This window comes from Tauraco erythrolophus, chromosome 14 (genome assembly GCF_009769465.1).
Source record: "Tauraco erythrolophus isolate bTauEry1 chromosome 14, bTauEry1.pri, whole genome shotgun sequence".
Lineage (NCBI taxonomy): Eukaryota > Metazoa > Chordata > Aves > Musophagiformes > Musophagidae > Tauraco > Tauraco erythrolophus.
In genome coordinates this window covers 9,525,633-9,552,455 of record NC_141478.1, presented here as the reverse complement: position 1 = coordinate 9,552,455, position 26,823 = coordinate 9,525,633, and the positions used below count along the sequence as shown (strand labels likewise).

At 47.7% G+C, this 26,823-nt stretch overlaps 1 protein-coding gene across 1 annotated transcript; it reads right to left on the bottom strand.

Moving 5' to 3' along the window:
• Positions 1 to 10,020: 10,020 nt before the first annotated feature.
• Positions 10,021 to 26,728, bottom strand: FAH (fumarylacetoacetate hydrolase). The gene is made up of 14 exons (XM_086620484.1): positions 26,648 to 26,728; positions 24,141 to 24,251; positions 23,393 to 23,514; positions 22,249 to 22,298; positions 20,627 to 20,717; positions 20,007 to 20,104; positions 19,692 to 19,744; positions 18,190 to 18,289; positions 17,363 to 17,493; positions 16,534 to 16,609; positions 15,930 to 15,976; positions 14,943 to 15,044; positions 13,871 to 13,988; positions 10,021 to 10,147 (listed from the first exon to the last, which is right to left on the bottom strand). Exons 1-14 carry the CDS (start codon positions 26,726 to 26,728, stop codon positions 10,068 to 10,070), a joined length of 1,260 nt encoding a protein of 419 aa, XP_086476610.1. The 3' UTR covers positions 10,021 to 10,067.
• Between the last annotated feature and the right edge of the window lie 95 nt (positions 26,729 to 26,823).

Sequence of the window (26,823 nt, the reverse complement as noted above, 5' to 3'; positions counted from 1 at the left end):
AAGGATTTCACTAGATGGAGCCGGAAAACGCTGCGATCCAGGAGGCCTTTTCCCACCGGGAAGGCTAATACACAAACAGCCATTTTCAGATACGCAGCGCAACGGCAATATCTCTAAGAGCACATAGCGTAAACGATTCTCGCTCAACAGGTCAGGATATCAGCAAGCCATTCTGGCAGCACAGTTTAATACTATGCAGCAACCCTTATTTTACTGAAAACAGTTATCATTGTAACTCAAGTAGCACAAGACTCTCCAGACTTTTCCTAACGTAACTCTTGGTCTAGCACAGTTTGCCCTCCCCTCAGTATCTGCCACAAATCCAGGGTAACAATCAGAATTTGAAAAAGCAACAAGAACATTTTGTCTTTCCTGGAAATAGATTGCTTCAAACATCTTCTTCAGTCATTATATTTCTGTTTTGAAAAAAGGCCCAGATTTTATAATTTTGTATTCCAGAGTGTGACCAATTAAAAGTGCTAAAGCACCCCTGGGTAAGTAGGGTCACATGAGCAGGTTTCCTTATTCTCGACCCACTTGTTTCTGCATACACACTCCCTACCACACTGCAGTCATATTTCCAGTGATGAGGACACAGAAGCACTCAGACTATGGTTCCCAGGGAGGTCATAGACTACTGCTGTCCTCTAGCACCACCTCGCTCTATCCTACTCATGCAAACACTAGGCAATTTATCATCTACCACAGGTCCATGGATTAGCCAGATGTGTCAGACCACTTACAAGGAGCTTAGTAGCCACCAGAAGTCCATGGAGCAGAGCTTGGAAACTGCTGGTTTCGACTACATAGAACTTGCTGTGATTTTCAAAGAGTGATTCCACATGCAGCCTCATCCATCTTTTGTTTCAGGTGCACTTCAGTGGGGTGAGACACAAATAGAATTACAAAGACAAACAAGGAGATATTACTCCTGGCTTTGTCACTCAGACTCACTCCTCAGCATAACAGTTACAGTAATATGCATTCTACCTCGGAGAAATTCAGCACCCTTAAAAGAAAGATTTTCCCACAAATTTGTAAGATGAATAGCTGTACATATCCTTCTCTAGATTCATTAAGACAGCCATTATGCAAGAAGGCTTAAGTGAACAGGGGAGCTTTAGGAATGTGTTATTTCCTGTTTGAACAGTGGGGATTGAGGGATTCCCATGTCCTCTATTCCCCCTAAGGTTTGCTCACAGCTGCCTTTTTTAGTGACTACATGTTTGGCTTAAGGGATTGTAAGGAGGTACTGAAGCAACACAGAATAGGTACTGCGATCACAACAAGCATTATGAGCAGACAAGATCTCAAAGCATAAATCTGCAAGAAGGGCATTTTGCTATTTCTGCTTTTCCTTAACATCCTGACCTCTAAGTTCTCGCCATAGGAGATGCACAGTGGGTGAGAAAGGTGGAACCAAAGGTTGGGGTGAGGAAGTAGGACGTAGACTTTGTAGGCTACTGTTCTCAGCTCTGACAGATTTGTTTGACAACCACACAAGTCACTTCTTCACATGCCTCAGTCTACTCATGGGTGAAATGGGTACAACAATATTAACTTGTCTTGCATTGTTTTGACTGTCTCATAATACCAGAAAGCACTTGGAGAGCCTTAGATAGGGTCACAGAAATAAGGTTTTGATTTACAACTCTTCCTTGTGAAACTAACAGAAAAGGTCTGAATCTCAGTATAGTGAGGGAAATTCTCCCCGGGCAGAGGACTTGTCCAGACCTCCATGTACTCTCTCAATAAGATTGTAGTATTTTGAGTCATGCCAAATGGCACCTGACTTTGTTACATATTCCACTGATTTCTGAGGACAGTCTGGATCTAAGGTGCTAAGCACTGATTACAAAGTTCCCAAAATAGCAGGCTATGAGGCATGCGGAGATTTTTGCATGGATCTTCTGCACTGTACAATTTTTGCTCATCTCTGTTGTAGGAGATCCTGTTCAAGAGGCAGGAGATTTGAGGATTGGCTTTAATCCTGCTGTTCTCTACCAAGAGACCTCCACTGCTTCAGTTACCCACTGCAGATTGCTCAGCAGGCTGTTATTTAGCCTCAGTTTCTCCTAGCCAGATAATCACCAGTATCGGGACTTCTTCAAGCACGAATGTTAATGTTCACCATGCTTTGAGCAAACACATTGGTCTCTCTTATTCCTGAGTATGTCTGTCTGTACCATGGGAAAGGATGCCCTAGCTCAAAGGAGACTGCTTCTGTTCCCTGGGCTAAAGTTTAAAACCTAGTTTTTATCACTAGGTCTCATATCCTACCTTGATACTAGTGGAGCTACTTAGAATAAACCCAAAATAAATCTATTTCCAAGCTAGAGACACTTTTGCTTTGCAGATTACCGGCTGCATTCACAGCTGATGCAGAGCAGGACCAGAGCTTGTCATCACTCCTCCCGAGGCCAACACTCCACTCAACGCTTATCTGCATGCAGAACTCTGACTTTGTCACGCGTGACTGATAAGCCCCTGGTCAGCTAAGGACTTACATACGTGCTTAAGTTTAAGCCTCTGAGCAGGCTGCCTGACCACGCGGAGACCAGGGTCAGCCACGTGCTGTGTCCTGTGCAGGACAGGGACACCAACGCACAGCCCTCGCAGGAGCACAGCCTGTGTGAGAACAAAGGGTTACGAATGTTGGGGAAGCAAATTAACAAGTTTGCTTTGCAAGAACGTTTGCCACTTCTTTTCCCACTGTCCAGCTGTACAAACCATTTTATGGATTTTTCCTGAAGATCATAAAGGAAAGATCCCTGTGGGTAGCTCTACCTTCTGATAAAAAGGTACTTATCTTCCTGGCACAGCCTGTCAAGCCCATCCTTCTGTTGACAAAAAAGGTCTCCATAAGCACCTACATATTCATGTCCAACCTTTTCACATGACTGTGGAGAAGTCAATGCGATTATTTTTATATAGGTACTGTAAACAGGTTCTACTTTCTGCCTTCCCCAACGGGTTACAATCACAACACCTCACCACTCTTCAACAAAGAGCAATACTAAATATCATGCCAAAAGCAGGAATTTTATCCTCCTTGCATTCAGAGTCGGGACTTGCCCAGCCATGGTGCGTCCCTCCAGCTCCCGCCCGACGCCAAGCCCACGAGCCCGGTCGGCAAAGCTGCGCTCACGGGCAAGGGAAGGTCTGTTGTAGCAGGGGCTGCGTCGCGGGGCTTGGTAGTAATTTCAGCTGCATGCAACAAGTGCCTCTGCTAGTTTTGTTTCTTTTTTTAGCCATTATGCCATACTACCAGCAATTGCACTCAGAGGAAATAATTCAAACTTGTTGCAAATGTATTTATCTAATGCAATAAACAGCTTCAACATGGAAAGCCGCCTTGTTGTCTCTGTTGTGGCTCACTTCCAGTTGCCAGGATCTCTTAGAAATCCCCTACAACACAACAACATGATTTTCAAGAAAGATATTAATTCCTGACAGCCTTTCTTGGAGGATGAGAGCAGAGAACTGCTCCCTGCGTAGCAACACTACTACAGACCCTCAGGACAGAGCTGGTGGAGCTCCAGGTGTTCCTGTGGCTCTGCTGGGAGGTCAGCCCCTCCAAAGCTCCAAAGGGGCTATTTTGGGTTACTTCCTCGGTCAGGAAAAGCACCGACCAGAGCAGAGCTGCAGTTCAGCGGGGGACTGCAGCACGCTGTATTTCAGCAATTCGTTATCGGTAACAAATCACATACCAAAAGAAACAGGGCTGCTGAGACTGGAATCCTTCCTGCTAGCAACTGGAAATGAAGGGCATGGAGCATCTGCGGGGTCTCTTTGAAGAAGCTACAGAGTATGGGATATGCTGAGTAAAAAGCACCCAGGGAACTCCTCCTCTTGGAAAAGATGAAGAGACAAATTGCTAATTCTTTCCTCTTGAAAAAAAGATCCCATTGCCTGAAAGCCGAGCTCTTTATAGACATGCGTGTCACTGCAGCGAGTCCTTTGGCACAAGGACCTTTGTGCCTGAAACCCATTTTGCCACAAAGGCAGAACCCCACTGATAAACCATTAACCATGCTAGTCAGAAGCAGAGGCTGGAGTTTTTACGCTGGTTTCAGAGCAGCTACTATGGCTAATATAAAAGCACACCTGAACCGAAGCCAGCAGTGGCTGAACTGGGGGAGGCACACTGGAGAACTGTGAGCATAAAGGTTTTTCTGAAGGAAACAGGGACTGATGGTAGCCAGGGAACCACGCAAGTGACACTGCGGCAGCCTGTGCCATCCAAAGGTGTCCCCAGCTCACTGGGTCATTACAGGTCTCAGTGGGTAACCTCAACTGGCACTACTAGAGCTCAGAAGTCAACTCAGGACTTTGATGGAGAAAACATTCTGCTCAGACTCTCATGGCACACACAGGGATGGTGGTGAAGACAGCAGACTTCGCATATCTAACAGGTTCAGTTTAGCAGCCAGTGCCCCAGAAAACAGAATGAGCATATGAGAGATGAGGGCAGTGACTTCTCAACACAGCCCCAAATTAAACTTCCACAGAGTCAGACTGGCATCTGCCCCCTGTGCTACCTGCAGCTCATGTGCCATCCCCCATTAGCTCTCAGCAATAACGGAGCCTTCAGCTTCTCCACCTGGCGAGATCCAAGGGCAGAAGTGACACCGTGACCTGCACACAGGCTGAGTGTCACTGCCAGCCCAATGGAGCAGCCACCCCTGCAGCTTCACACCTGAGGTCAGCCTGGCACTGTGTGGTGACACCCACGCACCCACTCTCCTGCCCCGCACCCAGCTCGCTGCCGGTCCGCAGCGGTGCTGGGTCTGCACCAGCACCATTGCAACGGCTTCGGCTGAGGGGCCCGCGAGGTGGGAAAATCCTGCCAAATGCAGGCTGGAAAATTTAAATTCAGCTTCTCCCCCTTCCTTACCCTCTCTGTCTCTGACCTCATCAACTCAGGTTTGTCAGGCTTCAAGCCACCTGTCTGAGCTGCCTCATGGTTTTACATCTCAGGTGACTTGATCTAAATAAAGGGTATAAAATGTCCAATTTTAACCATGTCTTAATGCCACAATGAGAATTCTTTATTTCAGTCAACATTCTTTTACGTTTGCACTTTTTTCTTTTTTAAAAACTGTTTTCATTAAAAATGGTTGATACCCTTTGGCCACTACCCCTTCTTGGTAAGCAGGAGGAAAACACTGCTCACACATACATTTTTAAAGCAATGCACAATTTAAGATTCCTGGTTGCGCTTATTCTCGGGGTTCAACTCAATCCACAATGGCATTGGGAAATGTGGAATGGTACACTTCTTAGTTAAAACACTCCATGTTTTGTATTCGGGCTCAGTGAGGCAGCTCCTGGAGGAAAATCAATCAAAAATGTATTAAAATTGCATTAAGTGTGCTGAAGCTGTAAGGAAAGCAAAAATTTTTGGAACATATTTTATATTTAAGACTAATTGGATTTCTCAAGCAGTGGCTGCATTGCCTCTACAGAGCAAACAAAGTGCCTGGTGGGGGTGAGCGGGCAGCAGAGCTAGGCTCACCACCAGCCTCCAAGGCAAAGCCCAGAGCCACCCCTGGAACAGAGTCCTGGGACAGGGCATCTCCAGGGCATCTCTCGCTCGCAGGGCAGCAGAGCTGCCAGCTGCAGGTCCTGAGCCCTGATGCCTGTCTGCCCTGCATCCGGCACACCACGAGGAGGGGGACAAGAATCTCTCCCCACGCCTGCAGCTCCCCACCAGTCCCTCCATGTTCACTAACAAAGGTGTCGATCTTACTAATTGACCCAAAGGGTGCTCAGCTGACACCAGGGACTTCTACTGCTCCAGCATTTCCCTTAAACATTGATTATGTCCACCCCAGCACTGTTATCGCTGCCAATCAGACAATACGGAGCAAAGGAAGTAAAAATTAGAAAGCACAGGTCTGTAATTAAAACTTCATGGAAAACCAAACCTGTGCAACAGAGAAAGCATTGACACGAAGATGATCTTAGGAACAAGAGGACACGAAAAGGATGAACAGCTCACAGCAGGTTTGTGTGGGGCAACACAGGGCCAGTACTTCAGCATGTCCCTCACGTACTTCCAAAGCCTTCAATCAATTTTAAAATTCCAGAAATGATCTCTTTCTTCCTCGCTAAGCAGTGACTGTGTGGGCATCCTGAGCAGAAGCAGCAATCGAGCCTGAGGAATGGTCTCCTGCCTTACTGCTGAGACCCAAAGCCAACGTGAATATCACCCACCATCTCTGTTCCTCTTAACAGAGTCACTACCTTGACCCTGAACGGCTACTGAAATAGCGTTTTACTTTGAGTTATTACTGCCTAGTTAATGAAGGAATTACGAATATTGCTGACCTGAACATTTTCATCAAAACTGATCTTTTTTTCCATGATATCACATCCATTTCTAATTAGAATCTCTACAGAAAACTGTTTTTAGTGAAGAATGCCAGCATTTCACATAGAAAATCCATAGTTTCCTTTAAATTCTGAAGTACGCTTTAGGGTTTTATTCCATGCTTTTCTTTTGACACTTAATTATACAACAGCACTATTATAAGTTACACCCAGCTTTTTCATTACACACCAACCAGGTGATGCTTTGATCTGTAAGAAAATGCATCTCAAACAGTATCAAACAGATGCCGCCCTGAGTTTTCTCACCAGCAAAATAACAAAACCAGATGAAATATTACCAGGCAGTATAATTCAGTGCATGTACGACCATCCCGTGATAAGGCAGGATGACACGGAAGCATTCCCCACATCCCCCCCAAGGCCCTTCATCTGACATCTCGGCAGTACTCACGCCCAGGATCGCTGCGCTCCAGCACGGGTCGCTGCTGGGAACCGTCAACCTCCGTCAAGCTTGAAGCACGCAGCCAGCAAGAAGGATGCTCCAGGCAAGCGTAAGAGCCATAGTTTCCATTTAGAGGCACATTTCCCTTTCTTCTGGTCAGGAAAGCAGCGTCTCTCTTTGCGCACAACATTGCATGACTCTGAATGAGGTGTCCCGTGTGGCTGACGTAGCAGAAAGGTTTTATTTTTCCTCTGAAAATCCAAGAAAGAATTTCTTCTCCTACATCCAGGTCACAAACCTGGTGCTATAACAGGGTAGAGGAAAAGGAGCTCTTAAATTGGTGGGTTTTTTTCCTTTTTCATTTTTGCTGGAAGACAGGATATAAGTAAACTAAGGAAAACACATTTAAATCAAATTAAAATTAATAACCTCTAGAAGCAGAGTCATTCTCAAACCTAATTGCAGCAAAAGCTTCCAAAAGTAGAGGGGAAGCTCTTTGTAGAGAGAATCAAATCCATTGAAATAGCACTTCAAAAAATAAACATTTTTAAGCACCAGGTCTCCATGCTGAACTGAGAGCACCTAAGCTGAAGCTGCTCTAAGAGCTTCCTCTTTTTATCCCTGTTCAACCTCAGCCCTACTCTGTAGACACCTTCCCCAAAACCAGAAGAAAGCTCCATGAGCTTCAATTTAAAGGCCAAGGGTGCAAAGTGGTGACAGCTGCCTCGTTCAGGTGGAGCAGGAGGAAGGTGCCCAGATCACCTGGGTGTTTCCCAAAACATGTGTTGGAGGCTGCTGCCTCTCCTGGCAGCAAGTGCTGCTGGTCTTGGGCAAAAGCGATGCTATTTTAAGGACAGCACGGCACACTGCAGTGCAGATGTACCTTTCACTCGCCCCGGGACACAGGGTACCCTGGCAGGGATGGGCACCAGCAGTGCTGGTGGCTCCAGGCTCACTGTGTCAGGTGAGGGCAGCCCAACTATGTACCCTCCTTCTGCTAAGGGCCCAGTACCTTTTACTGGGGGTGGAAAGAAAATGGCTTTGGGCATAAAAAAAAAATGTTTCTCTCCTTTTTGAGCACCTCCTGGCTTTTTGGCCTCCATCCAGGCAGCAGACGTCTCTGAGCTCTGTCCTGAGCAAGGTTTTGGACTTTCTCCAGCTCACCTCTGAAACCTGCTCTCAGAGCTGTATTGGAGCTCTTTTCCAGAAAATCTCCACCTTCTGGGAACTTGAGAGTTCTCCAGATGTCCCCAGGCTAGATAAGCTCAGCTCTGTTACCTTGGGGTCACAGGGGTGACCTTACCACCTCCCACCCATCCCCAGCAGGGTGCAGGGCTATTTGGCCAGACACTGGGGTTTGTGGTCCTGGGATGGAAATCGTGGCCACAGCAGATGCAAAGCCACCCTCCTCTCTTGATGCTGGGGCTGTGGGTGGCAGCCTGGCTCTGGGTCAAGACCCGACTTGGAGGCATTTGTGGCTGGGTGTCTCCCTCCTGCCAAGGTTTGGTTTGCAGCAGGGCTCTCAGCACCACTGATCTTCCTGCCTGTCCAAGCAAGGAGCCCAGTTTCCACTTTTTGGCAGCAATTGCAGAGTCAGGTTGGCTCTTTGGGAGAGGAACCCGTTGCTCGTGTCCAGGACTCCCCTTTACCCTGCACAAAGCTAGACAAGAGCACTATGGATGTGACAGTTTCTAGTAAGTATTCCTACACCCAGAAAGTGCCATGGTCCTTCTTGGCTGCAAAATGTCTCGCATCAAGGACAAAACCCATGACCAATGACATGCTGCCCCAACACCTCCATCAGCTCTGGTCTCTCTGTGGGTGCACCCCTCTCCTCAGACATTATGTTTCCAACACATAAAATATGGTAAGGTGGAACATAGATGTTGCTTCTGAGACATTTCTCCACTTGATAAATGCTTTCTGGGTCCTCCTGCTGCCGCCAGGAGTGAAGCCAAGCTGAGATCAGAGGAACAGCATGAGTTATTTCTAAAGCCAAGAGGGAAAGTGTCAACTTGTGGTTGATAAACAACGAGCCACTGTTTTCCTGGCCAGGTCATCCCTTCTGGTGATAGCAGAATGTCTTGGGCTAAAAATTCAAATTGATTTGGGGATGATCCTCCAAGTGTCATTCTTTAGAGGGACTATTATTATTGCACACTGGAAGAGAGCCCGTTTCAGTGAACATGCCCCATTAGCAGTGATTTATCTGTACTGCCACGTTTTTTCATTAATCTTTATTTTGAATTCATTTTTCTTTCCTGTGCGGCCAAGAGGGTCACATTCCTGACGAGCACTGGGTGCTCCCCAGGGTGACATCAAACACCAGCATGGCCCACACCAGCAAAACTACCCAGCACACCTTGGGAGGAGCAACAGGGCAGCCACGGAAAAGCAGCAGCTTACGCTCATCCTGCTGCCGCTGCACGAAGCCGGCAGGCTCATCAGGCTCTCCACTTTGAGGACCAAGCAAATATTTAACAAGTTCCCCTTACACTGTACCAGAGTTCATTATCCGGTCTCCTGAGCTCCTTCAGTCAGTAATATCCTCTAATTGATGTGATTTGGCACTTGGCCATAGCGTTAAATTGATTTGTAGACCAGCGGGAGACGGCAGATGCCCTTTACACTTGAGAAAAGTGGCATGTGGCTTTGTTTGCTGCCTGCTGCAAGGGGATGCCATGGCAAGAGATGTCTTTCAGGAGGGCAGGACGGGGGTCTGCCTCCTCCATGTCCTCTCACCCCGGCCCCTGTGAGGTGACAAGGCGCAACTGCCACCAGCAAGTGCCTGGGGATCGCTCCAGCCACAAAGTTCTCCTTCCCTGGTGTACAGGGGGAGAGAAATGGGGAATTCCCTTCTCTAAACCCAGGGCGAGATGCACGAGGTATCTCCATGCTCTTTTGAGGGGTGCCCCCACACAGACTCCCAGCTTAGGGCTGGCGTTGACCTTCTTCTGGAGCACGGGGAGTTGCCTCTGCTTGTGTAAGGGCAGGAGGAACAGGGTCAAACCGTCTGCTCCTGTATTAGAACTGTTAATACAGTAGAAGAGTTAAGAATCTCACTTTCCATTTTAATCATCTTATTCTTACTCCAGGAATTTTAAGCCAGCATTGAAATCCTTTTCTTATTGCACCAGAGAGCCACACTCATCTTTAAGGTATTTATTGATAATTAAAAATAGTAAGATTCCAATCACTCTTATAAAAATAGTAAATCCGAATAAAGTAGCGTGACTGTTAGAGGCAGGGAGAAAGATCATCCTCCTCGGATGTTCCATTACTCCAGTCATCATGGATCCGACAGGGCTGGAAGGATTTTTCCTGAGCACTGGCCGAATCCCACGCGGAAGCCGTTGCCCTGGCAGTAACCTAGGGCCAGAAAAAAAAACAGATAGCTTGTTCCGTAAGGACAGCAGGGTTTTACCGGGAATAAAAGTGAATAAAGGCATAAAGAGACCAAAACCAAGTGGAAACATTTCAAAAATGCAATGAGGGGTTAAAAAAAAGAAAGAACACCTGGAAGTTCAAGTAGCCCAGAAATATTAAAAAAGAAAAAAGCAGCACAAAACATTAAACGCAGCAATATGCAAGTTCAGTGAACATGATCAAAGCACAAACAAGATGTGCGATATTTCTGTTTTCAAACCCAACCTGCAGCATCATCAATCTAACCAGCAAGCTGATTCACTGCCTGGCCCAGCCTTGCAATTAATGAAGTAAATCTGGATTCTTTCTGCAGCATTAGAACTGCTCTGGGGACATCTGCTTATAGCCAGAAAGATGATCATTAACCCCCCCAAACAGCAGGACCTGCCCTCGCAGAATCTGTTTCGTTCGCTAAAATCAGGGAGTTTGGTTCCATGAGAAACTCAGCGTCTGACTCAAAACATTCATTTATCCTCTGTTATATAAACAGACGTTGAAGGTCTGCTGACTGCTGCTGAAGTTACCGGCCTGTGACAACATCTCCAGCTACAGGACAATTCAATCTCTCCCTACTCCTGCGTGATGGGAGAGATGACATTAGGAGAGAGATGCCGCAGCGTCTCTTGCTGCCACGGGCCAGCCGAGCTGCTCTGGAAACACCATCCGTGAGCAAAGCTGCAGACGAAGGAGGGGAGGGGACACAGCCAGGGGCTCCTGGCCCATCTGGGAAGACTATTCTGGGACCAAACAGCTGAGGAGACCTGCTGTAGCTCTCTGCTAACAACAGCTGATCAAAGAAAGGACACAAGTGGCATATGCTGTATTTTAAGGACTGATTCCAGAGTAAGAGATGGATTTCCCTAAAATAATGGAATGTATCATCCTCTCTGCATGTGATAAAAAACAGCTGCCTTCAAGAAGCCAAGAGGGAGCTGAACAGAGCAGACTCTAATTCCCACCCCTAGTACAGACCAGTGGAAACCTCCAACAAGGAAGGTTTGGGTGGGCTCATGCTGCCGGGCAGCCAAAGTTCCTGCAGCACAAGGACAGACCCTGCCAGCTCTAACCCACAGCGCAGCTCACCCAGCCAAGCTGAAATGAAGCTTGTCCAAGGACAGCAGTGTCTACAAGCGCTTGCGTAACAGCACACCCACAGACCCCATCCCAGTATCTGCTGGGTAATCCTCATTCACAAGCAATACTTGGGCAAGACACTTGCTTTAAGGCCCAGCTCAGTTTCCATTTGTCTCATTAGGTTTCATCGCCAGCTTTCCTTTGAGCGCCAGCTTAATATTTCAGTCCAGTTTAGTTATCCCCGCTGTCAGCTACGATTTAGAGCAGCACCAAGGAGCAGCAGTACCAAGCATTTAACAAAGCAAGCTCTGTGCTGCCAGCAGCACCGGCCTGAGCACAGTGCCAAGGAGCTACGGACAGATTTCTGCAGCTGGCTGCAGCTCCCCATCAGCAAACCTTCCCTCGCAACGCCCCCTCCCCGAGACGCGCTTCTTCCGAAAAATATATTTATCTCATTTTCTGTGTTAGGGCTCTGAAATAGCTCCCGCAGGGGGAGTGAGAACACAAAGTTGAAATGGGAGAGTAGAAATGACGGGTTGGGGACTTGGCAAGAGCTAGTGGCACAGCCTCGGGAGAGGACACGATAGCAGCAGCCCTGCCCCAAGGGTGCCTTAAGGCACTGGACCTGCTGTACATCACTGAATAGGAGCAGAATCCCAACTGCCCCAGCAGACAGCTCCAGCAGCACCTGGCTCTCATAAACGGCGCGATGCCCTGATCACTACGATCACAGACCGTTGCTAGTTTAAAACAGCCCAGCAGAACGATTAGCGTAAGGCTGTCCCACTGGGTCTATGGTGCCTTCATCCAGGTTAACAACAATGCCATCATGCCATCTTTAAAGGTAAAAGATTCAGGATTTAAAATATTTATTTAAGTGGCAGCAGCTTGTTCTGGGCATGAAGAACAACATGGGTGCTGTCTAGGTGGCCAGCAGCAAACAAACTGCGAGGTGCTCATTGCCAATAAGGATGTCAGCACGCAACTCCAAAGGGACATTCATAATCCTGAACTGTACCCTAACTTAGGGCTCCTGGCATAGTTACTGGAGAGAGACCTGTACTTCTGTAGGGCAACGTGGTACTCTGAACTGCTGCAGGAATGTCTCTCTGCACTGAACGTACAGAGAGTCGATGGAGAGCCACGTCAGAACCCTACAAATTGCAGCATGAGTGGTAGCTGGGTTGTTGAGAGGCTGAAGGATGTCAGTGGTATCGAGGAGTCCTCAGTTTCATCATCTGTGGCTCTCTCCCCCACATCTCAGTCTCCAGTTGCCTCAGAATCTTCCTCTGCAAAACTGGCAGCACCTCACAGAAACATGATTTTCAAAGCTGAAACATGATTTTCACAGGCTGCCAGACAGAAGGCACTGGGGCTCTGGCTACAGCACTGCCAAAACCGCTTATAGACCCATCACTGGGAGACTGGAATACTTCCTTTTTTTTTTTCTTTCATGAAAGAAAAGTTCTTGCATTTTGTTAAAAAGCTTTCAAAAAAAAAAAAAAAAAGAAATTTTAGACTCTTTTGGCAAAAATCCTCCAAATCCTGGTTGGATTAAGCAGGCACAGGTATGTGAACACATATGAGCTTCACATCATCATGTCCTTCGGGCCATGCAAAGGCACTAGTCACTCCCGTTTTCTCTGCCCTAAGTCACATGTGTCAGTGTTTTGTCACCGCTTGAGCCATTTTGTTCTCTGTGCAGACTGTCTCTGATGGCATCAGCACGATGGAGTTGCTCAGAGTCAGGTGTGGCACTGTCTGGGTCTCATCTGATGATGCACAATGTCCCACAAGATATTCTCTAAAAAGTCAGGAGGCGATGTAGCAAAGACATATGCAGGCTTGAATCAAAAGTTTCCTATGGCTGTTCTTGCCAAATATTGGCCACCTCAAAGCCTTAAGGGGATTGACAAGGTGAGAGGAAAGGAAAAAATAGATTTGTTTCACTCTAGTCTTTGGATTAAAAAGAAGTACAAGTGGGACTTAGATCACAAATCACCACGGTAGATTTAAATTCATAAAATCCCTAGTCTATCAAGGTGAAAATTAAAACCATGGCCCAGCATGAAACAGCTCTCAAGCACAGCCCTTTTCAGAGGGGAGCTGATCAGCTGTTCTAGGAGGCTTCATGCTGTTTCCCATATATTTGATTTGCAACACACCTCATTGAATAGCCCATGTTACAAATTAAATACCATTTGCAAAATAACTTTCTTGAGCACTTGCCAAGCTCCTCTCCACGTGCAAACTTGGACCGTGGTGGCAACAATCCATCAACTGCTTCTAGCCCCAGGGTATTTTCACCCACAGAGGCAAACCCACCTCCAGCAACCCCTTTGCCCTCCTGCACAGTCACAGGAAGATTGTGAAGTACTCAGCAAAGCAAATAACCTGATCCAGAAAGCATCTATTGCAGGGGAATTTCTATCTCCCTGCTTTTGCCTCCTGACAGGTAGGATGGAAACAACTGTGCTTGCATGGCAAGTACGTACAGAACAGCCCACCTCCCTGCCAGGAGCCTGCACTGCTGCCATCAATCTACGGAAACATGTCCTTGGTGCGGTGTAAGAGCAGTTGTTCAGCCATTACCTGTCAAAATGATTTCGTCTCCATCCTGCAGGAATTTACGAGACTGTCCACTGCCAAGAGGGATTTCTTTTGTTCCGTTCCAGGACAGCTCCAGCATGGAGCCGAAGCTCTCTGGCTCCTGCAGCAAGAGTTCATAAACAAATAAACAACTTTTTAGTATCTGTCCTGCTGTTAAGCTACTTGCTGCTGGAAGGAGACACACAAGAACGTTCACTCTGTAGAACAGAGTTTTGCTGTTGATTTAATTCACTGATACATTGCCTTGTTTTCCTGCCTTTGCATTTCAACTGCTTGCTATACAGTCATGCTTACAGCCGTTATCTGGTGTGTTTAACGTAGTTCTAAACCCTGTGAAAGTAGTTTGGGTCTGCTACAGCAAGAATGGAAACAAATCGAGGGCACTTCTACAAATCCAGAGCTTTCACGTAGTCACGTTTTGGATTTTTATTTACACTTTGCTCTTCAGAAGAGCAAAGCTGGTGAATATTTGTAAGCCTTTAATGTCCATCCACAGTACAATAGTTTGAAGAAAGCAAAAAGTGTTTCAGAAATGCTTGAAATGGAAGTATAGTTATCCCAACTTGGAAACGACTTGCCAAAGGCTGTCTTTCAGAAAGCATAAACAGGATTTATATTTAATGTTTCTGAAAGTGCGAGTTACCCATATATTGCAACAACTGTCCATATGGCAGTTCAAGGGGAATAATAGCTTGTGAAGTTAGCTCCAAACATGTAGTATTAGAGAAATTACAAGTTATACCCATGCACCTTTTTACATTAAGTGGGCCATGTGGATGCTTCTGCACAGAAATTAATTGGCATCTGTAGTAAAATAGTTCTTAAGGAAAGGAGTACAGGAGAGATGAAAAACCAAAACCCACTAACAACAAAAACCCCACCACTTCTCAGTGTGATTTCGGGGCTATGAAAGCATCAGCCCAAAGTGCCTGGGAAAGAACTGCAGATACTTCCATGGCTGCTCAAGTCAAACAGGACTCAGACTCAAAGCCCCGCTCAGTCCGTTTTGGATTGCTGGCCAGTTCTCAGTGACTGTCATTATTTAAACACTCACGGGTCCACTGATTGTGCCGGAGGCCAGGAGATCTCCAGGTCTGAGGTTGCACCCATTGATGGAATGATGAGCCAGCTGCTGTTTCATGGTCCAGTACATGTGCTGGAGGAAGGAGGAAGAGGAAGCTAAAGCACTGAAGGACAAACCTCTGTGCCATGCAATTAGGCTATGCAGAACGTATTGCATTACTGGGATGATGCTGGCATGATTGTCCCTAAAGAAAAGTTTCCTTATTTAATCAGGAACCTTCAGCAGCCTAAAAGCAACCTCCACAGTTACTTCATGCTGCATTCTCAGTAGAGACAATTGCTCTCTGACAAAGCTGATTGCTTTCTAAATGATGGCCAGGAGCTGCTATATGTATATAAAGCATGTACTCTCACATGCAATCTAGTCCCTTAAAATCTCTCTTTTTTCAGCTGGATGCCATTTCTCCTCTTCTTCTTCTTCTTTAAGGCCAGCACTGCCGACCCATGATCAAGTCTAGTATTTTAATGGCTTTATAGAAAAATCTCCTTATTACTGATTTGCTGACTACTGATTTACTGATTAAGGTAATTACCATGCAAAGAACCAAATGTGAGTATAAAATTGAGAAATCCTGCAGCTGGTACATACACCTCCTGCCTTCAATCATCCCGTGGAGGCAGAGCCACCACGCTGCAACTGCAAAGCCGTATTGCACCTCGATTCCCTTTGCCTGCGCGTCCTCCGCTCCCACCGCTTACAACTTGCAACGCCCTGAGCACGCTAAGCCGAGCAGCGGAAAGAGCTGCCCCCTTCTTCAGGGCTCCGGCATTCAGGTGCTTCCATCTCGCAAGGGATGGACTATATCAGCACCCTCCACTCTTCTCCCTCCATCTCTTCCGCACACACGCACAGGGTCTGATCTTCAGCTAATGCAAAAGTCAGCGTTTGAAATTGCCTAAGGCTGGAGCTGATGGCATCAGCAAGATTTCAAACAAACCAAAGATACTGGAGTCTTACCTTGAAATTGGATCTGCATATAGTGGTTGGCGTACTCATCCCTTCTCCTGTGGAAAATAAAAAACAAGAAACAGGGAAGCAATTTGTTTGTGTTGGATGAATGATGTTGGAGTCTTTTGATTTTACAGATGGATGGAGACTTCTTTCATCATTGTAATCCCCTGCAGGAAACAAGTAATAACATTTTCTATTCCAGCATTTCACAGAGAACAAGTGTGTGGATGGTGCTGGGGTAGTATCAAGGTGCCCGTTTCCTCTCTGCTCTACCAAAGGAGCAACACCTGGACCTACTGGTCAGCAGGGCCACCAGCTGGGGGCCTGAGCTGGGTTAACATCTGAATCTCACATACACCTGCTCTTTCCATGCCCTGCTTACATCTGCCCATGCAGGCAGACCTCCTCATCATAGGGTGATCATCTGGGCGGCATTCCACCCTTGACACATTGTTGCACGGCCAACGGGGAGCATGAAGAGCTTTGACACTCTGGGCAAAGATAGAAAAGGAGGACCACAGAGCCAAGAGAAAATTGTCTGAAATACATGGTGGTTCTACATTCCCTAATCGGCACTTTCCACTTTCCACCCCACTCAGCGTTACTGTACCTTTAATAGCAACAAAGAGCTTGATGTCGAAAGTGTAGGGTTCTTTATCCTGAAGGTAGGGCAGCGGCTTGGGATCCTAAAAGCATACGAAAGGCACCACAGTCTAAACAAACAGAACGGAAAAATTCCACGAGCCATCCCAGTGACTTTTTGCCGAACCAGACCGTGCTGCACACCCCATTTACTTCACTGTTGCTACTGCTCAGATTATTGCTTTCTTGCTCTCGTGCACACACTTTTAAAGATCCTTCTGAGCAGATGTGATATCCAGACAATCCGATTCTCTTTTTTGCACATGGGATCCTAAAGCCCTCTGTGGCTGTTAATCCTAAACAAACACAGTGCCAGCACACCTTTGCTCTGTGCCTGCACAGAGAAGACAGTGAGTTCACTGCAAGACTCTTCATTATCTTTTCCCATTTTAACTAAAACTCTACGTAACGCAGACGACTGGAAATGCTTGAACAAAGCATTTTGGCTTGAGTCCACTCTCTCTTGCTGGATGCTAAGTGCTACCAAACGCTAGCAAGAAACTCTGATTGGTTTATTTTCCAGATCTTTTGAAGGAGACGATTTTTCTGCCCCGCTCGAGGGAGCAGGATGACAGCTCTGGGCTCCATGTGCCAGCACCAGTGACATCAATCAGCATTTGAACTCAGAGGGCCCAGGGTGTTTTCCTATGTTTGGAAGCAGGATCACACTTACAAACTCTGATGAAGAAAGTGCTTGGCAGTGGTACAGCTCAGCGATTTCAGTGATGGGACCTACCAGTGCAGCTGAGATTTTTCTAGCACTGCTTTTGCTTTGTTTCAACCCTTCTCTCACTAACCTGGACAGGGTTTGGTAACACGAATGGCATGAGAGCTTCCATGGTGACCACCCAAGGAGAGATGGTTGTGCCAAAGCTCTTGCTCAGGAAGGGACCCAGAGGAACGTATTCCCATTTCTGGATGTCACGGGCTAGGAAGAGAACATTCAAAGCAGCACTGTTAAACATGTCCTGGGAATTGCACAGCCATCACGCCTGTGAAAGAGTAACATGGACTGGAAATGTTATCACCACCCTTTTCTAGCCATTGTACCCAAATCCTGATTTAAATCCATCCCTTTCAGACTCTCAAACCAATTTTCTTAGACAAGCTAATTAGGAAGAAAAATCAGCAATAATTAAAACAAGTCAGGCCATCCCCATATAACCAGTATTTTTCTCTCCAGTTTAGTTTAAGCTTTTATGCCCAGTTAACGGTCCATGCCAATCATAGGGCAAATTTCAACTAGTTAAATCTATGCAGAGACTGAGGGATTTGTGATTGCCAAACCCTTTTCCTACTCCTGACACTGAGATCAATCCTCTGCTGGAATCACCATCCTTAGGGCAGCTCCACCCCTGCCCTGAAGAAAGTAGACTGATATTAGCTCTTTCATAAGTAAATAAATCTTCATTAGGCAGCAATTTCTGGTTCTACTGATTGATCGCAGACGGATTGAGATAGAGCCTGAGAAATGCAGGCAGCGTTTCATTTTCATCCCTTTCAACTGTACTCAGTGGTATCAATGATCACTATTCTACTATTAAAATATATGATTTATCACTATCTGAGGTCTCTGGTGACGCAGTAACCCCCTCTCCAGGCAGACTCCCGCAGCACCAATTACCGCTCCAGTCATTCATAAGGACCATCCCAAAGATGTGCTCCTGGGCTCTGCTGATCGGAATCGGTTCCCCATACTTGTTTCCAGGACCTACAAAGAAGGCCTGCAATTGAAAAGCGAAACGTTGATTGAGGAAGTTTTTGAAGCTAAAAATCTTTACACACACAAGCAACAGAGGCTGGGCAGGATGGGATTTTTGCCTCATTTCCCATACACAATTAGACAAAACTCACGGCCTACTCTCTCTTTCTTCCCCTCCATGAAGCTAGCAGGCTTGAAGTACTTAAGAGCACTGTGTTGCTAAGAGACAGGCATTAAGTAAGGGCATGACGTTGTCAAAACACAGGAGCCAAAACGGTCCCGATGCAGAACAGGTTTGCCCACTAAAGGGACTCTGTTTGCTGCAGACAGCAAACAGGAAAGCGTTTAAAGTCATCCAAGGGGATGCTGAACGCGGCTGGAGCCTGTCATGACAGTGGGGAAGAGGAGGCAGGTGGAGAAGTGTGGCTACTAAGTAAAAGAGATCATGGTTCCCTGCACTTGCTCCCTTAGGAAATGTACAGCCCGAGCACTTGGCAGAGAAATCTACAGGGAATCTCAGTTGTCTCTTTCTGCCAATGATATGGAAGTTTTTTCTTCCAAAGCCTTCATCAGTCTAAAGCTGCTCTTGCAGCAGCCAGTGGTAAAACTCAGGCTGCAAAGCAGAGGTACGGCAGCGCTTCGTGTTCCCCACTTTATGGGACTGCCTCCCGCTTTACAGCGCTCATCTGAACGCATACAGCACTGGAGGCTTTCTGTTCATTTTTAAGTACCATTTTCCCTAATATTAGACTACTTCCACTTTTTTTTAAAGGGGAGACATGGGGAATAAATCAATACAATTAAATAAATCATATAAGTCACAATCAACAATCATATAAATCACAATCAACAATCCTATAAAACTCTCCCCTTCTGAACCACACTAAGCAATGAGAAGATGCATCTTCCAAGGATGCTTTGTTACAAGACCCACAGCACAGGTTTCATCTTTCCAGCTAGAAGGATGAGGACTTTGAATTGCCCTCCCAAGAGCTCAACGGCTTCGCCTGCCCTAGACTGAAGGTGCAGACAACCTGTGCTTCCAAAATCCCCAGCACCCATTAAAAGATCCTGGCTGCAGCACCGAGGTAACTCCTAACCAGTTTATCGGCATCCAATAAAAAGAATTATGTCTACGTTCTTCCAGACTGCTGTACTGGGGCTCAGATTTGGCCAGACAAGCTGCTTCCAGCCTGAAAGTGGTGTTAGCAAACCACTCAAGGAGCTAACGCGCCCTGCAATTCATCAGAAGGGAAGGTTTCCTCCAGAGAAATCTTTATTGCCTGCTGCACAGTTTGCTCAGAGGGAAACATGGGAATGGACCTTAGGAGACCTTCATTTTAGCAGAAGCTAAACCTACCTTTTCTTCCCTGTTTCTATTTACACGTTTTTTGAGTAATAAGGGGAAAAAAGCCCCATCTTACCATTTCTAACTCAATATCCAGACGCTTACAAGCACCAAACACTGGAGGTTTATCTGTGGGTAGAAGAAAGAGTATTTTACGACAGGGAGGCAGGTAGGGAAATAAACGTAACAGCCAGAGGAACCAGAGCAGCTGCTGCTGCCTGGCATGCAAACACAAGATGGACTTAACTCACAGCTTTCTCGTGCCGTGACCCCAGGCTGGGTTTTAAACAAGGTGTACCAGACCCTTCCCCTCCACTACTCTATGATGTGGAGGAAAAACAGAAAATAAAAAAAAATAAGAAGCCACATGAAAAGCCTACCACAGACTCACCATTGTCAGGTCTCATTTGCCCCACAGGTCTCTGGATGGGCGTCCCAGACACCACAACGGACGATGCCCGGCCGTGATAACCGACGGGTAAGTGCAGCCTTGTGAAATAGCATCAGAGAGCGTGGGTTAGCTGTGCAATCACCATCCGAGCAGCTTTTTGGGGTGGAAGCACCATGGGGGTGCAAGGGACGAGGAGAGAGCTATGCACAGATGGGCACGGACATTGGCACCCTACTTGCTCTGATATAGAGACGTGAGCGAACTCTAATCCAAAGCCATGTAGCAGTCAATGCACTTCTGCACTTAATTCCTTGGAGCTTAAACCCTGCTTTCTCATCACTCAGCAAAAAACAATTTCTTAGGCAAATCTGTTTTGAACAGAGGGCTGCAGCGTAATTGGTGCAGCTGATGCAACAAAACACAGTGCAGCCTCGGCTAAGGCTGGCGAAATGTGTTTTTTGGATCTGGTATCGAATTCTTAACAGTACAGATCCTCATCTGCTATGAACTGAAATCAGTATTTTCCTGAAAGACTACTCGAATCTTTTAAAAGAATCACATATACGTACAGATGAGCGTGCAAAATAATGCCACACCACAGAAAAACCTGAACTACCCACCAGTTAGGCATCAAAGCGTTCTCCTTCCCCCTAAACATGATCCCAACGTTTGTGGCATGTTGGCGCGAAGAATAGAAGTCAGTGTAATCTCCTGCGAGAAAACAAACCCATAAAATCGGGATCAGCGGCAGGAAAGCCCCTCACCCGCTGGGGCTAAAGCACATCGCACGCTGCTGGCGAGGAGAAGGGCAGAAGAGGAGACCGCGAGAGCGCTGCGCGGGGGCACGGAGCGACGTTCAGTATCAGCGCGGGGATGCAATTAACAGCGCAAAGGCGGCGGTTAACATTCGCCCGGAAATTTCGCGTGCGAAACGGGCTTTTATTTTTTTTCGAAGCCTCTGGCAGAGAAGGGGGGATAAGAGCGCAAGGGCGCGGAGCCCACCCTGGCCCCGCCGCTCCCGCCGGCGCTGCCCGGGCGGCGGCGCGGCCGGTACCGCGGGCTCTGCTGCCCCCTGCCGGCAGCCCCGGCACAGCGCGTCCACCGCGCTGGAATGGTTTGGGTTGGAAGGGACCTCAAAGATCATCTAGTTCCAAGCCCCCTGCCACGGACAGGGACACCTTCCACTACACCAGGTTGCTCAAAGCCTCACCCAGCCTGGCCTTGGACACCTCCAGGGATGGGGCATCCACAACTCCTCTCAGCAACCTGCTCCAGTGCCTCACCACCCTCATTGTAAAAAATTTTCTTTCTTAGATCTAATCTACATCTCCTCTCTTTCAGCTTAAACCCATTGCCCCTCATCTTATCACTACAAACCCAAATAACTTGTAGCTGCATGATGCAGCCAGCATCATCCTGCCAGGGCACCACTGTCATTCATAGCACTCATGAGTGCTAGGAGACAACAGGTTTTTTGATGAGACATACTCAACCCAAAACTATTTTCAGGGAGGTATCACACCTTTGGGCCAGGCTAGATTTTGTCCCAAACCAGAGCTGTGGCCCCTGGGAGCCAAAAGCCCCATGGGAACAGGGCTTGGCTGGGAAACAGGCCAGTTCACATCCCTGCTCCTGTGAAGGTCACATCCCTTGAGTGATTTTGATCAAGTTAGTTTCGGTACAAATATACATTTCTCTTAAAAACAGGAAAATGTTTATATATCTGTATGGACACACTAACTCCAAAACTGTCCACGGCCCCGTGGCAGTGGAGGTAAGGTTTGGCATGCAGAGCAATAGTCTGGGCGTGGAGACTCATGCTTGTTCATGAGGCCATGCCGGAGTATCTGCCTTGCAGACTTGGGAAGGTCTGAATTATTTTCTGATGGCAAATGGGGAAAATGTTGGAAACTGAACAAGTGTTTCTCCCCTAGTTGTAGTCACAAAGGCCTTTGGTGATGCCAATCTGATGACAAGAGTTATGTGGCACCAGACAACCCTGATTTAGCGAAAATTGCATCCAGGAATTTTCTGGCTGCTATTGAGCTTCCCCAGGGTTTTATTCTTGTGCCACAGACAGCACCTACCTTTCATTACGTACAACAATCTACTTCTAGCTCCTGCAAAACCCGTTCCCTGTCACAGCTGTGATCTCTCTGCCTGAGCAAGCTGGAAATAAAGCAGCTTCTCCAGGTAGGAGCAAAGGGCAGCACCGAGCAGCCCTCAGCTGCAGGAGACTCACCGATGTGGGCTGGCAGGTGCATCATCGCAGAAGCCTGAGGTACAAACGCTCTGAAATGAAAAATGATGACTTCAGCTCTCAGAAAGCTTGCAGCTCTCACCCTTAAGTGGTTTATAAGCATGTAAGGGACTGACTCTCTCTCCTAGCTCCTTCCTTAATTTATTTTGCAAAGCCTTGCAGCAAAAACAAATTGCAGAAAATCTAAGACGACTGCACAAGCTGCTGTTACTGGGATGATTAGGACGGACAGGAGCATCCGTCGGGGTGCGAGTGGGAAGGGAGGCACACTTGCTGCGAGTCAGCTGGTTTCCCAAAGGGCATAGAGAAACGCCCAATGCCCATGGACACGTCTGAGCTGGTCACCACTGCCTCTGCTGCGTGAAAACGGTGATTTTATGAGACATGGCTCTCAGGATACCTGATTCGGGCTGCCCAGCCGGCTCAGGGAAGGTCCCTGGGTCAAGCAGCGGTTCAACCCCTCTCCTGCACACGTTTGCCTAAATCACCGCAGCAGGACAGGGAGGAACAGCTCCTGCTTGCTGCCGGGGCAGGTGGTCACAGCGTTTAAAGCATCACTCCGGGCAAAGAAGAAGGTGCGTGACTGATGGACACGCAGGTTTTCCATCAGCACAGGCTGGAGCACAGCACAGCCCTCCCCTCCCGCCCCTACACTGGTGCGCCGCCCTGTATCTGAAGCCAATTTGTGCCAACAGGGTTGGTTTTAGTAAAGTTTCTATTTCTGAAAGGAGCAATTGGAGGGGTCTCCCCACACTAAAGGATGCTCCAGGCGGGACAGGCAGGGCAGTGCTGGGGGAGGTGGGAGAGTGGAGTGGAGACCCTTGCAGACACATTTTCATCGCAGGCTGTGGAGGTGGGGATGTGGCCAGAGAGCCAGCCTGGCGCCGCTCGGCCCTTGGCAGAGGGGTGGCAGGTCTGGGCATGGCCCAGAGCAGAGGGTGACACCCCGATCCATGGGCAGTTAAAGGATTAATCAGAGACATAGCTGAGGGAAGCTCTCAGTATGCCCAAACCCCAGGTAATTCCCATGTAGGCAGCAGGTGGCCACATTCAGACCTTTGATTTTGGTGCCCCGGATCACCGAGTGATCCAGGTGACACAGGGCACAGCTGAGAGGTCACCACACCTTCTCCGCAGCTCCGCGTCGTCCCGCAGGGCTGGCTCGCCGGCTGACAGCAGCTTCTGCAGAAAAGCTCTGGCCTCTGTCCACGCCGCCCGGCCCAGCCCCATGAAGGCGTTCAGGGTAGGCTGATGGGCGACACAGAGAGTTGGGGGAGCAGATGAAAAAAAAACCATATTTTTGCTTAAAGTTTGTGCTTTGCATTTTCCTGCATGGAAGATGTTCTGCACTTTCACCCCGGGGCGGAACGCCCGTGAGCCAGGGTTACATGATGGTGGCTCTGTCCTCCATGTTCACACCTGCCCGTGCTCCCGTCCTCCCGCCACAGGCGTGTTCACAACGTGCCCATCCTAAGGCACTGCTTCAAGCCTCAGCACCTTTGATATCTCAACTGCCTGAGGTCACTTGTATTTCCCTTTACCCTTAAGGCAGCCCTGCCCCATCATTAAAATCCCCTCCAATTCCTTGCCATGAAGCATTGCAGGCACAAGCAGAATTGAAGCAATGTTTAGGCTTCATGTCAGATCCCTGCATTGCCAAAGTCTGATGAAACTTGCAGAAAAAATGTCCTTCGGACCCCCAGTGCCTCTGCTCTCCTTGCTATCACAGGTGTGATGAGTTTTCCCTGTTAGCAGAGCCCGCCTGACAACACATTTCCAGTTTGTGTTTGTGACCTCACCAAAAGACCCTAAAAACTTACAGATATTTCTAAAATGCGTGTGAAAATTAGAACAACAGATGCTATGATAAATACCTGGTCAAAGACATGCTGATGTTTGGCAAGAGCTGGTCCAGTGAACAGATGTTTAATGACGCTGAGATCCAAAATCTGGTCTCCAATTGCTACCCCGAGCCTGTGCCTGGGCTGCACAGTAGAGAGAGGGAAGGAGAGGAGAAGGAGAGTTTGTGCTTGTGTCCAAAAATCCTCCACAGAGAGCATGGGGGAAGACCGTGATCACAGAGGGTTTAACCCATCAGGGACGAGGGTCTGACACCACAGCAATTGCCCACTAAAAGCTTGTGGATGAGACTGGCTGCTCAAAAATGCTATGACCTAGAGGCAGAGCATCATCACAGACTTCCCACAGACTTTGAGGGGTAGGAGAGAGCCTTCTCTTCATCCCCATCTTTTGGGGAAAGGACAGGACAACAAGTAGAGGTTTCTTTCCCTGCTCCCTTTCCCCCAGAAGTATTCTCCCACTCCTCGCTATTGACAAGCATTTCAGAATAAGCCCATACATCCGAAATACATACACTGTGAAGCAGGAAAATGTTATTCCTCCTCCTACGGGCAGGGAACTGAAGCACAGACACGCTACGAGCAGGAATGATCTCATCCCTCTAATCATGTAACTGGAGAGAGAAATAGGTGTTTCTGCACCACCGTTCCTCCCCAGAAGATGAAGGGCACTCCGGATGATACTGGGAACGCCGACCATCTCGCTCAGCCACGTTATTTCCGTAGCATGTCGAATGAGGCTGCCCTACGCAACCCATCCTCACGCCATGCGAGGAGCCCCCAGCTTCCACGCAAACCCCAGTCTAGATCCTGGCTACAGGAACAGCTTCCCACATCTACGGGAGGCCGTGGCTGCATTCGCCGGGCAGATGCAACCTAAGGCACAAAGAGCCCGTTCACCCGCCACGGCACTCGCGGGGCCAGCGCCAAGCGCGTGCGGAGCTGGCGGCGACGGCGGGGGAGCGGCACGGATGATCCCGCTGTGGCTCTGCCGCAGCTGTACGGGGGGTTGTAAAAGTGCTGCTGCGTTCAAAGACAAATTTCAATCATTTGTGTCTTTAGGCAAATAAAGACAAACTAGTCACAGTCGTTATGAAAACGAGCTTACCAAAAGGGAACAGCCATCCATGACATTCCACGCTATTAAACTTATTTTTTAACCTTTAATTTCTAAACAAGATTCCAAACGTGATAATACGTATTTATTCAGCAAACATTCCTGCAGAAAACTCTAAAGGTCATGTCAGGTTAATTTGTAACTGGGACAGTCAGGAATGACATCAACTGCTTTAGCGTGAAATCATTAAATCATTGGGCCACTCTTAGAACATTATTTCCCTAAATAATTTCCGTAAGTCCTTGCCTGCCTTTTCATAAGGCCTGAGTGAAGATATTTTCTGCAGAGAACAGTTACTGGAGAAGCCAGAAAAATAATCCAAACTTGCTAGATAACAACGCACACATCTAGGATGAGATTAAATGAACCGTCTTGGTTTTATCTTTGGAAAATACCAGATCAGAAAACACAATCTTCCAGTTCAAATTCTTCTTTTTAAAACCTGCATGGATAAGCCGAGACAGCAGAAACCGAGAGATAATCATGAAGTTTCCATGAGCAATGATAAATAAATCCTCCACTTTTTCCTTCCGAGATGTGGCTCTTGGCTAGTTTTCCCTTCTCCAGGAGGGCACAGCTCCGGGGCTCTGTCGTGTCAGTACACAGAGGTGGGAGGTTCAGCCTAGCTGCACTCAGTTCTCACCAACATGGGAACTGGGAGCTATATCCTTGGAAGAAAGGTTGAATTGTGCTTTCTTACATGATCATAAAACATGAGGCCCGAAGCCGGCTCAATCCGTAGCCTTTGGGCACAGCTTCAAACCTAATGCACTTTTACACTTTCACTGCATCGTTGCACAAACGTACGCCAAATAAAACACAACAGGTCAGGTGCAAAGACAAACGAAAAGCACGTTTCGTGCCCTGGTTCAATGCTTCTGCAGCCACCGAACTCGCTCGCCCACAGCAGGATCTTAACGGAGCAGGTGGCGACATTCGGGCTAGAGGGGCTGGATGCTGCAGAATTAACGGTAGGTGAAATAAATATTTAATGTGGCTTCTGAAGGGTGACAGTGGGATTACACTCAGTCACAGAGAAAATGCGGGATTGAGTTTAAAAAAAAAAGTCAGTGCAAACCGTGCCTCTACTCAGAGAGCGAAAGGCAGATTTAATGATTTCACAAAAACAGTCAAAACCACACACAAGTGAGGGTATGTATTAGCCAAAGTACTTGTAAGTATCAACACTTTTAATTTCTTTTGTGCCACCTTAAAGAGGCTGCCACCAGAATAACCACATTAAGAAAAAAGCCAATGCAGCAGCCACAGTTTTGCCGCAAGATCGGGCTGTGCCCGATCCCAACCAGGGCAGTTTTCCCTGCTCCCAGGTCGCCGGGAATTTCTTCGCTTACTCCCAGCCTCTGAGCCACTGCAACGCCCTGGCTCAAAGTCTGCTGTTACTCACCTCCTCCGTAGTGGAGAAAACCCCATAGGGGAGATTTTGGAGTGGGAAATCTGAGTCCTTGTCCACCCGGATGAAGGACATGCCGAGCACCCCGCAGCCCCCACTGACGGTCCTGAGCCCCCACCACTCCCCTGGGCGGCTCCGCACCTTCCCAGGAGGACGATCGTCTCCCGATG